We start from the raw sequence: 15,261 nt of genomic DNA on the forward strand, positions 1-15,261 counted from the left end.
AATTTGTCAAGATCATTTCCTCCTGTGACAGTTGAAATGGCTAAGTCAGTGATTTAAAGAAACCCCAGTTCAAATCATATTTGAACTGGGGACCCCCCAAATAAATATTGTGGAAAATAGCAGATCTAATAGCAGCTCACAACGCAAGGCGTTGTGAGCTTGTAGATCAGCTACAGTACTTCAAATGTTTTGCCTCTTTCTTATCTTATTTGACAATTTGACCAATGTTTGACCACTTTAGACCACTTATAGTACAGTTTGTTGATTACCTTTGATGCAGTAATGGTCATTTGTTTTAGGTATTAAAAGGGTCTTAAAAGTCCTTAAATTGTCACTTCACTGTCATCTGGGGACCCCCTCAAAATCATGTGGGGACCCACCTGGGGGTCCCGACCCACAGGTTGAGAACCACTGATTTATTTTAAAGTGCCACCTAAGGAGACATCTTTTCAACCATCCAAGACTCTTCAGATAACACCGGATTACTTTACTTCATTGGGAACAATTCTCTCCACCACTCCAACGGGTTAAACGTGGCTGTGATGTCCATCAGTTGCTAAGGAAGTGAAGTTGGGTAGTGCAGGAAACAGGGAGAACCATTTCCTGTTATGTAAAGGTTTTAAGGGACTGCTATACACCAATCAGCTGTCAGATGAGTGCAGGGGAAAACAAGGTTTGGATGTAGGCCTATACTGTCAAATCTCAGTGTTGGGCTACTGACCTAGGATCAGTTATGTTTAGCTTGTTATCTGTTGATAGGTGATCCTCCTTCAGCAACAGCTCAGATACTCAACAATGACTGGATCAGCCAGATCATTCAGATGATCCTCATGCTATAGGACCCACAAGTGTATATCAAGTGAGAAGTACCTATCACTGCCACCCACCATAATTAATTTACACAGTCCTAGTGTAACTGTTATCTATCACGAGTAGGCTATAAATAAATAAATAAAATACACCACACAAACAGAATAGGCTACTGTAGGCTTAGGCTACTTTGTTCCAAAAAGGTTACACAGGATCGAACCATGACCTATAATGTAAAATAGGTTAACTAATTACAATCAATCAATCAAACAAACAAACATGATAGTAGATCAGTAGAGTAGGCTATCAAGGAAAAATAGGGCTTTCGAAGTCGGACTTCAAAATAAATAAATACAAATAAATGTGTATAGCGTGGGCTATAAAACGAAATCCATAACTATAGCATATATATATATGTTGTAAACGAATATTAGCTGCCAAAAAAAAAAAAAACACAAACCTCATACCAGACATGTTTGAAGTTCTATGTTTGAAGTAAACAGCCTATAGGCTACTGTAGGTGATTATCATATCATGATAGCCAGCCAATCAAGACTATTTGATCGAGACTGACATTTGCATAAGTAGCCTATATGAAAGCAAATAATGTCAGACTCAAGCAAATACATCTATGATTGATCCAAGGGTTTTATCCCAAAGCAGTTAGTTTCCAATCCTATCCTTGTTTTCTCCCAGCTTTTCTCACTGAAGACTTTTCTGCGCTGCATCTCTAGAGGAAGCTCTGAGGAGCGGCTCTGAATCACTGGTGGAAATACTCACATTTCTTACTTAAGTAAAAGTATCAATGCTGCAATTGCAGAAATACCGTTACAAGTAAAAGTCCAGAATTCAAAATGTACTCGAGTAAAAGACAAAGTATAAGTAGCCTACCAAAAGTAGAAAGTAGGCTACTCATTAAGCAGAATATCCCGTTTTACAAGGCATATAAAATGTATTAAGATATTTTGCTGCAAGGCTTGTGAGCTTGTAGATCTTCTATTTTCAAAGAGAAAAAGTTTAAATAGGGCGGTAAGTAAGTTGTCAAATAATTGTAGTGGAGTAATTTTCCTCTGAGATAGTGAGTAGAAGTAAAAGTACTGAAAATTGGAAATACTCCAGTAAAGTAAAAATACCTCAAAATTGTACTTAAGTAGCCTACAGTACAGTACTTGAGTAAATGTACTTCCACTGCTTTTCTGCGCGCTGCATCAGCGAAGAGGAAACTCTGAGGAGCGGCTCTGCAGTCGCACCCTCCACAGTCCACACACACGCACACACACACACACACACACACACACACACACACACACACACACACACACACACACACACACACACACACACACACACACACGCGGTCAGCGGAGGAGCACTGCTCTATTCTTTCGGAGGAAGATGAAGTGTTGTGTTGACGCAGATGAAGCACTTCATTTAACCAGAGGGATCAGGAGAGTCAGTGGAACGATCAGAGTTACAGCTTTAAGGGAGCAGCTGTGATGCTGATGATCATGGTTTCTACTCTAAAATGACTACAGGTAAGAAGATATCCTATATTGTACTTGAAATGGTGTGAGACATTTTGACATGGTCGCTACTTTTAAAATCGGGAGTTAACAGAAAGTAACAGAGAGTTTCTGTTAGTCAGAACTCAGAACAGAGAAAGACAGAGGGAGCTGAACGACAATGAATTGATTGATTGATTGATTGAATACTTTATTAGCAGTTTGCAAAAAAAGCACAGGAAAGTAGGGTTTAATAAGGCTAATAAGGATTTTAAACCCAAGAAAGCCTATATGGCTTGTTTCCATTGGGGTCGTTTTGTACTCAATTCATCGAATCAGACTACATTGACAATTGATTTATTATTGATATTGTAATGAGGCGAAAGTCAAGTAAGCCACAGCGACAGCTAGCCCCCTATATACAGAATGTGTGTCTTGTGTGTGTGTGTGTCGTGTGTGTGTCGTGTGTGTGTGTGTGTGTGTGTATATATATATATATATATATATATATATATATATATATATATATATATATATATATATATACACTGTTAGTGGATATACTGTGGTTTTGTGTTAGTGGATATACTGTCTAACAGTCTACTATAATAAATGGTTGAGTAGTAGTGTATATTGTCCCCTTTTGAGTTTTGGCCACAAAAAAGTCATAAAATGTCCTGAAACCAAAGTCATCTTCCTATTCCTATTATATTCATTCATTCAGTTTTAAATCTTGATCACATCAAGTGATTGTGTGTCCTCAGGCAATAATGAATTATTGAACCAAGAAGTATTGGTCTTGAATGATATCAGTAGATTCAGGACTTTTAGATGTCTTATGTAAATTCACTCTCACATACAGTATGCATACCTTACAAATCACGTCCTTTGTTTTTTGTCCTTGTCCTTTTGTATCAGTAAGACTATAGTCTAAAAAGGGTTTCTCTCCAGTGAATCACAGGAAGTGAGTCAGGGAAACCCCTTATTGTTGAAGGTTGTGTTTCTCAAAGAGTGCACAGTTAAAAATTGTTCCCAGGCAGGTACCTGATCCTATTTTATATGGGGAAATTGCGTACTGTAGAATAGCATGAAAGCCCTTTCTGTGACATCAGGCAAAAGCTTAATTGTGTTTGATTAACACAAGCTTGATAATTTTTTACACCTACATTTTAACATCTTGTTAATTGTGGCATTTTACTTTAACACAATTGTTTATCTTAATACTGTAATTGCACATCATTACCTACTGTAACTTTAAGGCAATTTTATCTGTGGCAGGCAGTAGCTCTGAATATTTAGACAGTTGCAGAGCTCAATATAGATCCAATAGTACAAAATATCCATAGGTTATTTTAAACTGTAATCTTACAATTTCCTTTTCCTGTTGTTCTTTTAGACTACACCAAGCCTCCCCTTGCGCCGAAGCCAAGACTCATTTGTCACGCCAGCCTCAAGCTGCCTTCCCCTCTCATGTCAAGAGCCTTTTCTGCAGCTAGGGGTCCCAAACCTCCTATAGCCCCTAAACCGAAGGTTTTACACGATTTTAACGGAAGGGACCCTGTGGATCTAGGCACCCAGGAAGAGTGCATTAATGGATCTTTGCTGCCTTCGGACGAGGAGCTGGATGAAGAGAATGAACCAGAGGACTCTCCGAACAAGACTATCCAGGCCAAGTCACCTGTGGAGCTACAGTTTGGAATCTACAGCCTCAGCTCAGGACAAAGACAACTACAGATTGGCTCATGGGAGCAGAAGGAAGAAGAGGTGAGTGCACTGCAAGAGGAGGATTGGAGATTATCTGACAGCGGTCTAGCAGAGGAGTCACACTCTCTGGAAGCAATGGGAGTCAGTGATGCTGGATTCACCACTGACTCAGTCGGTGCCAGGGAGACAATGAACACGGGCATGACCGAGGACACTGATGCTGAGGCTTGTGACGCAGGCGAGGCACTGGCCGACGCGGATGGCCTCTCAGTTGGGGACCTTTCTGTTATCAGCACCGAGGAGGATGAGGCAGGCTGCTGCTCCTATGGTCAAGCACCTGGGCGGGAGGACAGTGAGACGAGAGAGGAGGAGGTGAAGATTCAGAACGAGGAGGAAGAGTCTACGGCAGATGTCTCAGCTGAGTCTCTCACGGAGGAACCTGTTGTTGTTCCCTGCGAGAATAAAGACACCAGACAGCAATCGGTCTTGGGGGAAGAGGAGGCAGAAGAGAGATCACCTGATTTCACTGATTGTGGCATCACTTGTAATGCCACATTGATGTGCATTAGTCATGAAAGCAAGGAAAAAGCCAGAGGCTTAAAGACGTACTCTGTCAATGATGAGCAGCACATGCATATATCTTCCATTATTCATGGGCAGACAAAAATGCTCTTGAACACAGATGATGGACATCTCTGCATAGAGGTTGCTCCTCCTCTTGAGCCTTATTACATCTCTTCTGAGGACATTATAGAGACATTGTCGAGCCCAACAGATGACCTACCTGAAAATGAGCAGGGATATTCACTGACAAACAGAAATCCAGCATCGCTCTGTGAATATGAGGCCATTAGTGAGGAGGAATCTGTAGACAATGCACAGATAGAGTGCATGTCCTCTGAAGATTACGTGGACATAGGAAACAATATGGAGGAGGACAGCAGTTACAAAAATGCAAAAATACCTTGTCAGAAACGCTCTGTCCAAAGTGAAGAAGGCCAGTGTGACACGGCGGAGGCTTTTTTGGTTCATTCTAGCTCCCAGTCGAGGTTAAGGCTGGTATCTGTCTCAGTGCCCAGAGAGGCTGGCACCTTCCTGACATATTCTCGGTCAGAAAGCCGGCTGCTCTCCCCAAATGACTCTGACGTCTTCAGGCATGACGAGGACCTGGAGGGTCACATCGTGCCGTTCCTCGACGACACCACGGACACGGAGCATGACCTTAGCGATGAGCATGTCTACGAGGAGGCGGGGCATGACTCCGAGGGCGAGAACATCCTCCCGTTTGACAGAAGGGCCATGGTGATGCGCTCCCGATCGCTGTCGGGCAAGGTACCGTATTATGTGACGCCACGCGAGCGAGGCTCCCAGGTCAACTTTCAAAAGTTTTGCCTGGGGGGATTTGGCCAACTGGGACCGGCGATGAGCAGCAGTCCTCTGTTAAACATGCCTAGGAGCAAGAGCTACTCCAGGCCTCTCGGTTTATCCACGTACACCCGCTCATTCTCCATGGAGGGACGGGACACGCCTCTGGGTGTGTACAGGGGCAGGGAGCGAGGGGACGACTACGTCATCAGCTCTTCCGGCAGCCTCTGCCAGCGCTCGCCGCTTCCATCCAGCGGGCTGTCCACACCTACGTCCGTGGTGGACATCCCTCCCCCCTTTGAGCTGGCCTACATCACCAAGAGGCCCATCACCAAGAGCTCCCCGTCCCTTCTCATTGAGACTGACTCCCATGAAAAAAACAAGAAGAAGAACAAATCCTCCTTCAAGCGCTTCTTGATGCTCAAGTTCAGGAGGAAGACGGGCAGTAAACCTGTAGTGGATGTCAACCCTTCCTCCTGCAGGCCCCCATCTGAGCCCGGCCTCCACGCCCCCAGCAGGCTGGTGGCCTCGGACAGACGCAGCACCAGAGACTCTCCGCAGCTTGATGGCCGTTCCGCCGGCAAGCCTCTGGCGGCCTCAGAGAGCCCCTCCGTCTTCCTGTTCTACAAAGACGGCAAGAGAAAAGGGGGCTCTGTCGCGTTTCTCAATCGGGGCATTGGTCGCGTGGAGTCGTTTGAGGACCGCTCCCGTGTGTCTTTCACTCCTCTTCCCCTGACGAAGCCCCGCTCAATCTCCTTCCCCAATGCCAATATCTCAGACTATGAGAACATCCCCGCCATTAGTTCCGACTACGAGAATGTTCAGGTGCCACACCAGAGGCCTGTTCAGCAGGGGGCTTTCATTGAGTTCTTTGACCATCCCACCCGGGGACTGTCGTCCGCCCACGAGACAGACGGTTATGTGGACATGAGCAGCTTCCCGGGGTTTGAGAGCAAAACTGAGGAGGAACCTGAAAGGTATGGACACCATACTCTTCTACATCCGAGAAGTCCTAAAGTGTTCTTGTTGTGTGTGTCTGTTTGAGGGAAGAGGAAAGGAAGATAGAATGTGTGAGAGTACCTCCTGACACAGATGGATGCTCCTAGAAGTAATATTAGTGATCCCTGCCACCTTTTATACTGAGCTGTAGTCTTTTTTTATTACTGTTTGGCCACTGGGTGTGTATACTATGCCCCTGGGGTAGAGGATTTATAACTATTTATTATGGAGGGTCCCTCGCTGCGGTGACCACACACCAGACATACATGGATTGTGTGTGTGTGTGTGTGTGTGTGTGTGTGTGTGTGTGTGTGTGTGTGTGTGTGTATGTGTGTGTGTGTGTGTGTGTGTGTGTGTGTGTGTGTTTGTTTGTTAGGAGGGGGCAGGGAGTAAGCAGAGTGAAATACACTGCCTTCCTTATTGTATTGTACTCAAACATATATTAGCCTCCCAGGGACCAGATGAGTGGGGGTGTGTGTGTGTGTGTGTATGTGTGTGTAACTCAGTACATGCAATAACTACTCACATTGTAGAGACATTATATTGAATCGTAAATGATAATACTCAGGTAGGCTGTGGGCAGCCTAATCTTACTCTCACTTTTCTTAGTGCCCAGTATAATCTGGAGTGGAGTGTTCATTTGAATGTTACACTCACTGTGAATGAATGCTCTTTTTCAGATTTGAGTGTGTGGTACCTTCTGTGATCTCCTATACCGTGCAGACATGAACCCATCCCCCTGCATCGCTGCTCACACAGTCAGCCCCTATCATACACACCTCTCAGGATGATTAATAGTCGGAGCATTTTGGAGTCATTGCTCTTCCCTTTAGCCAATCAGAGAGAAGTGGGGTGGTGAGATACAATCTTAGTGTTGGTTTGTACTCTAGTCAGCAGTTGTTTACAACCAGGCTTGTTTCTGAGCATGTTTACCATTTTGCTGGTTATGGGCCAAAACACTGAAATACTATTCTGTGTAAAAACTAGCCTATATATGACTATGATTTTAATTACATAATTATTTTTAATTTAATCATTTTAATCATAATTTCACATCGATCGATATGGGATTTTTCACGCAGTGTCACTCAGCGAAAATAGCTGATCTACAAGCTCATCACAACGCATCACATTGTGAACTTGTAGATCGGCAATTTTTTGTTTCACATTTTGAAAAAAAATTGCCTATAATGACATGCCTAAAATTATGATGCAATGTTGTTCATGTTTGTAGAGACATGACAGGATTTGGGCAAAAATAGCTGTTGTGCTGTGATTGAATTTAGGCTAACATGATTCTTAGAGGTTGCAATAGGTTTGGTTATGGCATATTGGGTAGCTGTGTGATTGTACAGTATGTCTTGTCTGAGGGAAAGGTGGATTTACTGGGGATGGTGTGCTGCTCATGGCTGGAACTGCCCCCAGTCTAGTAAAATAAGTTTGGGATGAATGGAAAGACCTCAGTTCATCAGGTTTGGGTGCAGACAGAGATGTTGAGCTTTTGGCACCTATACACTACAGTACAGTATTCTGTTCAGCTGTGGTGTTGTTTGTCTCTGCTCCGCTCATGTACTAATATAGTACACTGTATGTAACCACTTCGGCAGGTCTCCTGTGTGGGGAACCAAACACCGCTCAGACAATGGGGAATCCCCCCTTGGCCAAAGGGAGATATTAGGTTTCTGGAGGTTTTAGGGCTAATATAAAAATGTGTCTTATATTATAATCCACTACTAATAGCATATTCTTTATATTACATTCTCAGTGACTTTTGTTTTTATGACAGAATGAGCATAATTCTATACATTGATGCATATTTTATTTGAGAATATAGTGAAGCAATATCTTCTAGACTGCCAGTGGTTGCTAGAGGCAGGTTTTCCACTGCCGCCCGCAAGACACAATCACAGGACATTTGGAGAGAACACATCTCTGCTTCAGTGGTATCATCTGAACAAATAGGCTCACTAGAAAGCCTAGGGAGAAAAAAGAGAGAAAAATAATAATCTTCTTTTTTATCTTCGTTTGTAATTTATCACTCTATATAGCCTTTGGGCTTCATAAGACATCACACCCAAAAAAAAGAGTGGCAGGGGCCATGATTCAATAGCCGTGCCTGAAAGCCAAAAGCTAGAATGGCCTGAAACTAAAGAGTTTATCTTAGTGCTACTAGTGAAATACTGTGAAGGCTAAAAAGGTGGAAACTCAGCATAGATTCTGGTGAAAGTGGTTCAAAGACCCCCTGGTATCCCAAATAAAACTGGATTCTATTACCATTAATGACCCATGAAGGACCAATATGTCTTAAACTGAGATCTGAACTGCACATATATGCTGACATGTGTAGCTAATTTCCACCTCAATATTGCTAAATCCATGGGTGCTTGCAGTAAAGCATGGCAATCATACTGGCGCGACATTCAGGGATAGATTTTCTTATTTGTTTTTATAAGCACTAGGCCATGGACTCCCATTTCATATGATTTTTTATCTCTGGGACCCCAAGCTAAACGGTTGTTGTTAATTTCAGTCAGAGAGTGTACAAATGGAACCAAATGGAGTTAATGGACCCTTACTGAGAACAGAGAATCATCTAGCTGGGGACCCCCTGGAACTCCCTCAAGGACTCCTGGGGGTCCCCATGCCCTACGTTGAGAACCAGTGACATAGATGACTACTACACTGCTACCCCACTGACTGAGCTACAACCATTAGCATGTCTTTGCTATCGGACGGAAACCTCATATGTCCAAAAACGTTACTTTCCAGGGTTCAAATTCAAAAATAGCTAAAATAGATATCTACAGCGACGTGTTTAGAGCTATTTGTGCTACTTCTGTATGACGAAGTAGGGCATTGATTTACCCCAAAAAAAACAGTTAAAATATGGAGATAAGAGATACTTGCCCGACAGCAACAACATATACATTTGGACTACCCATGTACTGTATCTGCTGGCATTGGAGGACTGTTGCTGCTTCCGTATTGTACATACAGAAGCACTTTGTTTGGTTCTTTTATTTGTTCTTACTTTGCATGCTTTAACACTTTTGTATGATTATTATAGCGATATATCAGCAGCATAGGAACATAAATGCTATCTCATTGGTTGAATTAGAGTCATCTCTCTGATTTACCTCTCCTAGATAAAGGCCCATGGAGAGAACTAAGCATTCACACGATACAAGCCATTAACTTAAATGATGTCTGGAAAACTGAAATACAAGGGCAAGGCCGCATGTTGGAAGATATAGCCAATGTAAAACTAGATTTGTTGGTAGATGGTTGAATCATTCTTAAATTGACTCTTCGCCATAACTGATGCTTTTAATTTAACATTAATGTTCAGGCAGTGCTTAAACCTTATTAGCATTCATCAGGACTATACTACAGGCTCTGTGTGTGTGTGTGTGTGTGTGTGTGTGTGTGTGTGTGTGTGTGTGTGTGTGTGTGTGTGTGTGTGTGTGTGTGTGTGTGTGTGTGTGTGTGTGTGTGTGTGTGTGTGTGTGTGAGTGAGAGAGAGTGAGAGCGCGTGCATGTCTGTCTGTCTGTCTGTCTGTCTGTCTGTCTGTCTGTCTGTCTGTCTGTCTGTCTGTCTGTCTTCGCAAGTGTATGGTACATTTTATTAGCCACTGAAGCCCTGTTTCATACTTTGTTGTATGACAGTGTTTTGAAAATGTGAACATGGGGGGACGCCAGATTGAAAGTGGCTAAATGTGATGTGACCTTGTCCTCAGTGCCTACACAGAAGCCTACACAGTGTGCTCTGTGGCTGCTAGCGCTGTAGGAGAGGCTGGGAAGGAGTCTGCAGGTGAAGAAGAGCAAGGGCGTACCTCCGAGGAAGAGGAGGGAGGGCTAGAGAACACTTATGATAAACAGGTGGGTAATTAGAACTGTGCTTTGAGATCGTATGGTCATTGACCCATTATTGGGTCGCGGATCAATTTTGTTTTGAGTAAATATCCTTTGTTTTAGTTTTATTCTTTTTTTTACATATCCTAAACAATATATTATTTCAAAAGATTTTCAACAATCTTGTAAAACTAAATGTACATTAGTAAAACTTTTTAAAACAGTTTTACATTAGTAAATAAATAAGAAAATCGGATTTTTCTTTACCAAAATAATTTCTGAAATGTCAATAAATGCATACATTTTATGGTGAAAATAGCAGATCTACAAGCTCACAACGCATCATGATGCGTTGCGTTGTGAGCTTGTAGATCGGCTATTTTCACTATTTTTGAAATAGGGCATACAGTAAGTGGTGAATTCATATTGTATTTTTTGTTTGGGTCCCATGGAGACATCAAATGTATATTTTTGGCCATATCAACCCAACCTTTTAATTTGAAGGACCCACAATTTGACATCTATTAGGATATGGACCCCCATTTGTTATGATTTTGTTTGTTTTTATCTACTCTGTACCCCAATCTACACTGTAAAAATCCGCAGTGTTCATTTAACTCTGAGAGTGTACGAATGGCTCTTAAGGGTCATACACTCTCAGAGTTACAGAACCGTAAGGGTCCATTGGGACCCTTGGTGGTCTCCGGACCCGACATTGAGATCCAGTGATTTATATCCATTGATACACCAAGTGAATACTGTCATTTTATTGGTTACAGCCTGATGGTCGATCGAGAGCCTTTTACATTGCCAAAGAGCTGGTGGATACAGAGAGACTGTGAGTTACGTTTCAATTAAAGTAATACTAGGTAACGTTTTCAACAAAACTAAAGTTAAATTGTATATCTTTTGTCAGTGGCAAAAGTTTCACAACACCCACTCCATGAATTTCACCCCCGGAAGCCTTTTATTTATATATTTTCTATTGAAAGTGGACTGGGGGGACCTTCCCGGGAAAATGACGTTCCTGGCCAACGTCATGACGTCGTGGCCGACGTCCCCAGGAACTACCGCAACGGTTTCCTGTTTGGCCAGGAACTACCGCGGTAATAGCAAAAAGGAACCTCACGCTGATGTTAAGATAATGTAGGATTGGAAGATCGAAAAAGAACAGAAAAAGAAAGCACAGCTCATGGTAACTAATGCTCCACTGGCTAAGAGAAACGATCCGTAGATAGTATAAAACAATTAAAAGATCGCTTTTTGAAACGCTTCCGGCTTCCGGTGAAAACGAATGGAATTCTGGGTAATCGAGGATTACGGAAATTGTATGCAGTGACGGTAGTGACCAGCAGAGGTTGCTAAAAATCGTTATTTGGGATTCTGCATTGTATAACTTTAATGTCCATTATCACTTGAAATTCCATACCGGTCATGTCATTGTCTGTTCGGCCATATTAATATACAGTACATAAATGTAGACCGTCATTAAAACCAAATCTACCTGAATAATTGGGTCAGTGTTGGCTGAACATCACTGCATGATTAATAAGTCACGAATTTGGATTGTAAATTTAAAAAATCCAAGTCCGACTATTTACAGCTAGACTTTTCAAATCAGTCAAGTCCATGCTTTAAAATGCATTAAAATGCAATGATAACGTGTAACTTTGACCAAAAATAACCGCATAGGGAAATTTAGCGTGTTAGATCACCTACTGTATCTCAAGTCATTTTCAATTCTCTCGGAGTAGATTTTCATACAGTACTGAAATGAATAAAATCGGTATGCTTTGGAAAATGGTCTGCAGCAATGTCCAGTTGTCAATTGTGTTGTCCTCAATGGGCTAAACATGCCAGACCGCCAGTATGGTTATGGTTATAATAAAACATATTTGCCCATTTGTTAACCAAGTCTTATTACTACCATGTTGTGTATGTACTGTCATTTTGAATTCTTCATCTATCTCTGTCCACAGACACGTGAAAGCTCTCAAGCTTCTTCAGGAAGTAAGTGACAAATCACTACTAAAATGTTTGAAAATAGCAGAAGCTCACAACGCAACTCTTTACATTTTAATGAATTACCATTTCTGCTAAGCAGCAAGCTATATTTGCTTAGATGATTTTGATTTATATTAGGAAGAATTTGCGCGACTGTAAAGACGAAACAGAAGCGGGGAGGAGGCGTCACATCCGCTTTATCGCTTGATCATTTTCAGAGCTTCCGTGCTCTGTATGACGGAAGCTTTTGAAAATTGTAGGAGACAACAATCTGGCTCGCGAGACTATAGCCTGACAGAGACAATATGGTATATCAGTTCAGGGTACTCATTTATTATGTTTGTGTTTTTTAGGCTCACTTTGATAACTGTTTGAGGAGAACATAGCTGTGTTTTATGTTCTAGGTGTGTTTCCTTTGCTAAACAAGAGTCATGCACCACTTTTAGTTTGGCAGGTCATTTCCTGTGCTCAAAGAGCACAGGAAATGCTTAAAAATGCTTAAAAATGTTCATAGATAAATAGTAATAAATAAGATCAAGCACCCAAGCTAGCTCAGGCATGAATGAGTCTATTGGAATGGAGTCACAAAGCTTGACATAGCCTGCTTGGTCTTGAATGGGAGTGACCTGAGTCTGTGGCTTGAGGATAGGTGGCTGTATTGGTTGTGGTGTGCGGGCGTGCATGTGTGTTTGTTTGTTTGTTTGTGTGTGTGTGTGTGTGTGTGTGTGTGTGTGTGTGTGAGTGTGAGTGTGAGTGTGAGTGTGAGTGTGAGTGTGTGTGTGTGTGTGTGTGTGTGTGTGTGTGTGTGTGTGTGTGTGTGTGAGAAGTAAAGATAAACAACTTTTCTATAACTACTCACCAACTCCTTTCTAAGTAATAATATATTTGTGCCATCAGGGCTGTCACGATTATGAAATTTAGCTTGACGATTAATTGTCACTCAAATAATTGTGATTAATTATTTAATTGTCTGTCTCTTTCTGTCGTTGAACATATAACATTATTTTTAAATTACATTTATTTTTGGCTTTTAGGCGTAAACAAAAGACAAATAACTTGGATATTTAATAAAAAAATAGTGGAAATAGCCGATCTACAAGCTCAAAATGCATCGCACCACAACGCATTTTGAGCTTGTAGATCTGCTATTTCCACTATTTTTGAATGAACATTTTTGACATGGAAATGATTGACGATTATGACGATTATGCAAAAAAGAATTGCGATTATCTCAAATAATTGCGACGAGGCGATTATGTAATAATAGTGACAGGCCTATGTGCCATCAGAGACAAGGGACAGCATCGTGGGCCAACCCAGTGAAAGTGTGCCTTGAATTTCAAACAGTCACACGCTGACAAAAACCATCATGGCAACATTAATTTTCCACACAGGACTTCCGGGAAGCTGTGGGAGCGGCGGTGGGGGACGACGGGGACCCTGTGCTGGATGAGGAGAGACTGAGGGAGATCCTCAACGAGCTGCCTGACGTCTACTCCCTGCACCGTAAAATCCTCACCGAGCTGGAGAACCGAATCCGACATTGGTGAGATGTCACCAATGTTCCGTGCTACAGTAGCTATTGCCTGATTTAGACTTGCGTGTGCATCGTGCCGTGCAACTAAAAATAGGCAATCTATAAGCTCACAGAGCTTATAGATCGGCTATTTTCAGTGGGCGACACCGACGTGCCATTAAGTAAAAATCAGGCTTAACGCACATACACACAAGCACGCATACACACACACACGTGCACATACACATGCACGCGCACACACACACACACACACACACACACACACACACACACACACACACACACGCGCGCACGCACACACACACACACACACACACACACACACACACACACACACACACACACACACACACACACACACACACACACACACACACACACACACACACACACACACACACACACACCATACACATACAGTACACATACACATACACATACACACACACACACACACACACACACACACACACACACACACACACACACACACACACACACACACACACACACACACACACCATCAATCAAAGACGGGGAGACAGGGCATTACCAGTGCCACAGTTACCCTCCTCTCTAGCTTTACATCGAGGCAGTGCTTCGCTGAATACATGCATTAACACATCTCGGGCAGCAATCCATCTTTTACATGAAAGCGGTACGTGTTGAATCTCTCCCATCCGTTTCGTCATGTGACTCTCACCCACCGCTGCCCCCTGCAGGGAGGAGAACCAGAGGATCGCAGACGTCATCCTGGCCAGGAAGTCAGAGTTCCTGGTGTTCACCACGTACATCGGTCACTACGACCGCAGCATGAACCTGCTGGACGAAAGCTGCAGAACGTCGCCTGCCTTCGCCACCATTGTCCGCCAGTTTGAGGTCAGGCAGACGATTGAAATGTGAAAAAGTGAATTTGTATTGGTCCTGAATTTGAAAACAAATCAAGAATGATTCATTAATCTCTTTTAAACTTTTGGTGAGTGATTGTCACAGGGAGCTCTCGTTCCCCACCCTTGACCATTAATTCCTAAGAGCAGAATTGTGTGTGTGTGTGTGTGTGTGTGTGTGTGTGTGTGTGTGTGTGTGTGTGTGTGTGTGTGTGTGTGTGTCGGCCGGTGGTCAAATATGGGACTGCAATACTTCCGCATTCAAAACGCCACTGCGCATGCTTCTACCGTTTGAAACCCTAGTGCGTCTGCTCAGTGCTCAAGACTTCCGCATTTGGGCACCCAAATTTGGTGCCCAAATGTGGAAGTAGAGCCTTCTTCCGGGTGCTTCAAACGCCACTGAGCAACTTTCATTGAAATTAATTGGTGGGGGCGGGGCAGTCCGCCCTTTAGATATATTATAACTCTATGCTTAAACCCTGTAAGGGTAACTGGAGTCCTTCATGGCTCAATACTAGTGTCTTTACTGTATTCTGTTATTGTGGGGAAAACTTTTGCTGAAAATAGCCGATCGACAAGCTCACAACATGGCGCAATTCAT

The 15,261-nt window shown here is 42.7% G+C and overlaps 1 protein-coding gene across 5 annotated transcripts in view; it reads left to right on the plus strand.

Annotated features, from left to right (window-relative positions):
- The first annotated feature begins 2,206 nt into the window (after positions 1-2,206).
- LOC308082751 (FYVE, RhoGEF and PH domain-containing protein 5-like) overlaps positions 2,207-15,261 on the plus strand; it is a 37,192-nt gene continuing 24,137 nt past the window's right edge. For all 5 annotated transcript variants that reach the window (XM_080424742.1, XM_080424744.1, XM_080424745.1 and 2 more), the window contains exons 1-7: positions 2,207-2,345; positions 3,709-6,358; positions 10,118-10,259; positions 11,012-11,070; positions 12,212-12,242; positions 13,631-13,782; positions 14,496-14,652. In XM_080424742.1, coding sequence (XP_080280868.1) covers positions 2,336-2,345; positions 3,709-6,358; positions 10,118-10,259; positions 11,012-11,070; positions 12,212-12,242; positions 13,631-13,782; positions 14,496-14,652 — 3,201 coding nt within the window. In that variant the 5' untranslated portion in view covers positions 2,207-2,335. The remainder of the gene's footprint in view (positions 2,346-3,708; positions 6,359-10,117; positions 10,260-11,011; positions 11,071-12,211; positions 12,243-13,630; positions 13,783-14,495; positions 14,653-15,261) is intronic.

Source organism: Gymnoscopelus braueri, assembly GCF_963280865.1.
Source record: "Gymnoscopelus braueri genome assembly, chromosome: 3".
In the NCBI taxonomy this organism is placed as follows: Eukaryota; Metazoa; Chordata; class Actinopteri; order Myctophiformes; family Myctophidae; genus Gymnoscopelus; species Gymnoscopelus braueri.